At 55.5% G+C, this 4137-nt stretch overlaps 1 protein-coding gene across 2 annotated transcripts; it reads left to right on the top strand.

Annotated features, from left to right (window-relative positions):
• Nucleotides 1-432: 432 nt before the first annotated feature.
• KRTDAP (keratinocyte differentiation associated protein) lies at nucleotides 433-3388 on the top strand. 2 transcript variants are annotated; one of them, XM_084770405.1, is made up of 6 exons: nucleotides 433-577; nucleotides 2171-2209; nucleotides 2300-2341; nucleotides 2540-2587; nucleotides 2874-2921; nucleotides 3221-3388. In XM_084770405.1, the coding sequence occupies exons 1-6, from the start codon at nucleotides 482-484 to the stop codon at nucleotides 3257-3259; spliced, it is 312 nt and encodes a 103-aa protein (XP_084626531.1). In that variant the 5' UTR covers nucleotides 433-481; the 3' UTR covers nucleotides 3260-3388. The 2 variants fall into 2 exon arrangements, with proteins under 2 accessions (XP_084626531.1, XP_084626532.1); XM_084770406.1 differs by lacking the exon at nucleotides 2171-2209 and having other exon boundaries at nucleotides 441-577.
• The last annotated feature ends 749 nt before the right edge of the window (nucleotides 3389-4137 follow it).

Raw genomic sequence — 4137 nt, forward strand, 5'->3', positions numbered from 1 at the left:
GCTTATGAAGGACGAACGGGGCGGGCGGGGGGCGGGGAGGGAGGGAGAGAGAGAGAAAGCTGCAAGGGCAGGTGGAAGGCCTCACAGCAGTCTAAGGGCTTTGGATGGATTTGGCAGGGTGGGGGACACAAGAGTGAGTGAGAGCGAGAGAGGAAAAGAGACAAAGACAGAGGAGGGCTTGCTTGGGGATGCCAATCCTTGCAGGGACAGGCTCAACCTGATTCCACCCCATCACCGCGTGCACGGACAGCCCCGTGGCGGCCTCACCTTGTGAGAGCCTGGGGAGGAGCGAGGGATTGAGAAAGCAAAGATATACTGGGAACAGTCTATACCTCCCCCTCCCGGGGCCCCAGGGGTGGGCGACACGATCTGGGGGGTGAGTCAGTAGGGTGGGAACCCCACTGGCTCGCACAGCTACCTCCTCGCCTATATAAAGGGCCGCCGGTGAGGCCCCGCCTCAGAGCACCTCAAACCCGACACCATGAAGGTCCCAGTGCTTCCGGCCGCCGCCGCCGTGGCTCTCCTCTCTCTTCTGGCGTTGCATGCCGCCCAGGGTGCTGCCCTGGGGGGCGCTGAGGTGAGCACAGCTGCCGTGGCTTAGCCTTTCTGAGACCTGCTACCCAGCTGTCTAACGGCGCTTCCCCCGGTCCAGTCCTGGAGAACTGATGCTCATTTGTTGGCTACAATCTGGGGAGCTGGTGGGATGCGGAGGTTCTGAGGGTGGGAGGAAAAGGGGGCCTCGGAGAGAGCGTGGGGGGATGTGGCTGGGTGCAAAAGGAAGGAAGACCCTTCAGGACAGGGATGTTTACACTTCGGGGAAAGAATGGTAATGGTGGCCCACTCCTGTAATCCCAGCACTCGGGAGGCAGAGGCAGGAGGATCGCTGTGAGTTCGAGGCCAGCCTGATCTACAAAGCGAGTCCAGGACAGCCAAGGCTACACAGAGAGACCCTGTCTCGAACACACACACACACACACACACACACACACACACACACACACAATGGTAAGCTGGGGAGGGGGTGAAGCTGGAAGCTGAGGTGGGTCTCCCTAATCCAACCTTCATTTTTAATCCCCTGAATAGCGTCTAGATGTTGTGGGGGGCTCCCTGCTGGTCTAGACTCCTTATGACCTCCTCCCCCAGACAGAGGGGATCCCTGGAGTTCCTCTGCTTCTCTCTTATCCTAAGGGAAGGGACGAATGTTCTCTTCCAATTTAAAAAAACAAAACAAAACACCTAAGACAAAAGGCATGGTGGCGCACACCTTTAATCCCAGCAATTGGGAGGCACGGGCAGGCCCCGATCTCTGTGGGTTCAAGGCCAGCCTGGTCTACAAAGGGAGTCCAGGACAGCCAGGGCTCTTGTTACACAGAGAAACCCTGACTTGAAACACACACACACACACACACACACACACACACACACACACACACACACACACTCTGTGTGTGTTCAGTTTTAACTGAGCATGTGTCTGTGTGTCTGTGCATGAACAATGCCAGTGGTGATGCCAAGACAGTGTCTTATCACCCCTGGAGGTGAAGTTACAGGTGGTTGTGAGGCCCCTCACGCGGACGCTGAGAACTAGCCAGGGTTCTCTATAGGAGCAGCAGGCGCCCTTAACCTCGGGAGCCATCACTGCTTCAGGCTCCTCCCTGCCCAAGTCTAATTAAAATTCAAAACAAATATAACAAACTGCTGAGCCCTGAGAGCCTGCCCAGAGGGCCACATGATGTGACCTCTGTCGTGGGGAGGAAGGAGACAATGCCAGCCTCGGTGGCGAGCAAGCCCATGAGGCAAACCAGCCTCAGCCCAGGAGAAGCAGGCAGCTCACCTTCCAGGCTTAGCTCCTGCTGGGGCTCTGGCCTTCTGCCCAGCTAGGCCAACAAGCATGGGTATTCGGCACACAGGAAAAAACAACTGCTGAACAATACTAGCTGGTTTTGTTACCTGGGATCCCTTCTCCACCCTTTACACCCACCATCAGCAACTGGGTGTACTGGTCCAGAATGGGGCTGGCACTGGGTGCCCAGTGAGAGACAGTGGGCAGTGCCTCTTGGGGGGGGGGACCAACTTGCAGAGGAAGAAGACGATGGGAGGGGCAGGAGGGGTGTCAGGGGGAGAGGAGATCACCACCCACAGGCTCCCTTGTCTTTGTCACTTTCTTCAGGAAGAGGCGAACATCAGTAGTTACGCTGCAGGATCAGAGGTAAACGCCTATTTTCCCACACTCTGGGGTGCGTCTCGGCCTCTGTTGTCCCTCTCGATGACTTCCCTAACTCCCTGCTTTTTTGCCTAGGGCTTTAACAATCAGTTCCTGAACTTTGACAAGTTACAGTCTGTGAGTATCACGCCATAGCATAGCCCGCACGGCTCTTCTGCAGCCCCAGCACGAAGGAGACCGCTTGCAAAGTTTCTGGGCGCCCCGTCTTCATCGCTTCCAGAGGGGCTGGGCTAGCAAAGCTTGGCTATTACTCCAGGACTGACCGACTTCCCTCCCTCCCTCCCTCCCTCCCACCCCTCTCTCCTTCTCCCACAGGCGTTTAGGTCTGACGATGGCTTCCTGAACTGGCATGTCCTCTCTGACGTAAGTAGCTCCAGCTGTGTTTGAGAGCCAGGGTGGTGAATCGCACCTGTCAGTCCGGCACTCGGTGCCTAGGGTGGGAGGATCCTGAGTTCCAGGCCAGCAGCGTGCCACTATGGCGAGCACGTTAGTGTGTGGTTACTGACCCCGGTTCACTCAGTATTTACTAGCCCCTGCTCATCCATTGAACACTTACTGATGATACCTGTTCACACAATGAACGCTTACTGATGCCTGCTTACCTGACTCCTCTCTCTCTCTCTCTCTCTCTCTCTCTCTCACTCTCTAGATGTTCAAAAAGGCGTTTCCTTTCATTAGATGGGAGTTATTCCCTCAGGTAAGAGTGGGCTTTACCCAGAAGTCAGCAGGGAGAATGGGGTGAGGGAAGAGGCAGAGCATCTGGGAGCAGGTGTGGGGACGCTGGGAGGTGGTGAACCTTTCCCCACAGCTCAGGGCGAGCTCAGCTATTATGTTCAGAAGGCAACAGAAACTTAGACCAGGCCTAGAATTCTTTTCCGCCAAAGCCCAACCCATCCTGGCTTTGTTATGGGGGCTCCAGCCGGGGACTGGAGGTCAGGGGTGTGGGGCGGGGAGTGGGGAGGTCCACAACCTGCCGGTCAACCCCTTGTCTTTCAGGTGCAAGGACTAAGAAGCACAGCTCCTGATTCGCAGTGACCATTCTATTTAAGACCTAGAACCTAGGCTGGCCCCAGAAGAAGAGGAGGCTAGCGTGGGAATCCGACGTCCACTCCGTGACAAATCTGCCCCGGGCTCGGTACCTCCAATAAAGAGTTTTCCATTCGAGAGGCTTCTGAATCTTGTTTCTGTCATCCCGCCGGGCTCTGGAGAAGAACTGAAGCTGGTAGGAGGGAGCCCTGAGTTCTGGGAGGGCCGGTAGCGAGGCGGCAGATGGAAAGGGGTGAGCAGAAATGGGGAGACCTGGCCTTCCTTGAGTGGTGGTGAGCTAATCCCGAGCCAAGTTTCTGGAGTTTATTCATGAGTTGCCTGTCAACTCGAGTTGAGGGACGAGTCACAGATGCACTGGTCCCGAGAACAACGGAACATTCCAGAGGTGAAGAAACGGGGTGATGTTAGATGGGGGGGTGGGGGGGGATGGTGATTGGAGGCGAGGAGTATGACGTCATCGGCGAGCCGCACACAGTTTCCCCAGCTCTTCCTTTGGGCGCCTGTGAGTAGAGTTTTTGACTCTTGGACCAGAAGAGACGAGTGCGCCTGCGAAGACATTGGCCGCTGCAATTGCTTTGAGCCAGATAAGACGATCTCCAGATCGTTAAAACAACAGCTTGGCATTCCCAAGACGGCCAAGCGTTAGAGGTCTGCCCAGAGCTAAGTTGGAATGCTTGTGCACAGCGGGACCAGTTGGTAGAGAAGACACTGTTTTATCAGTTAGCCAAAAGACTGAGTCATCTGAGTCAATTAGGAGCTAGAAGGTTTATTCAAGCTTTACCAAAAAAAAAATTTTTTTTTTCGAGACAGGGTTTCTCTGTGTAGCCCTGGCTGTCCTGAACTCGCTTTGTAGACCAGGCTGGCCT

This window comes from Acomys minous, assembly GCF_964271855.1.
Source record: "Acomys minous genome assembly, chromosome: 20".
NCBI lineage: Eukaryota > Metazoa > Chordata > Mammalia > Rodentia > Muridae > Acomys > Acomys minous.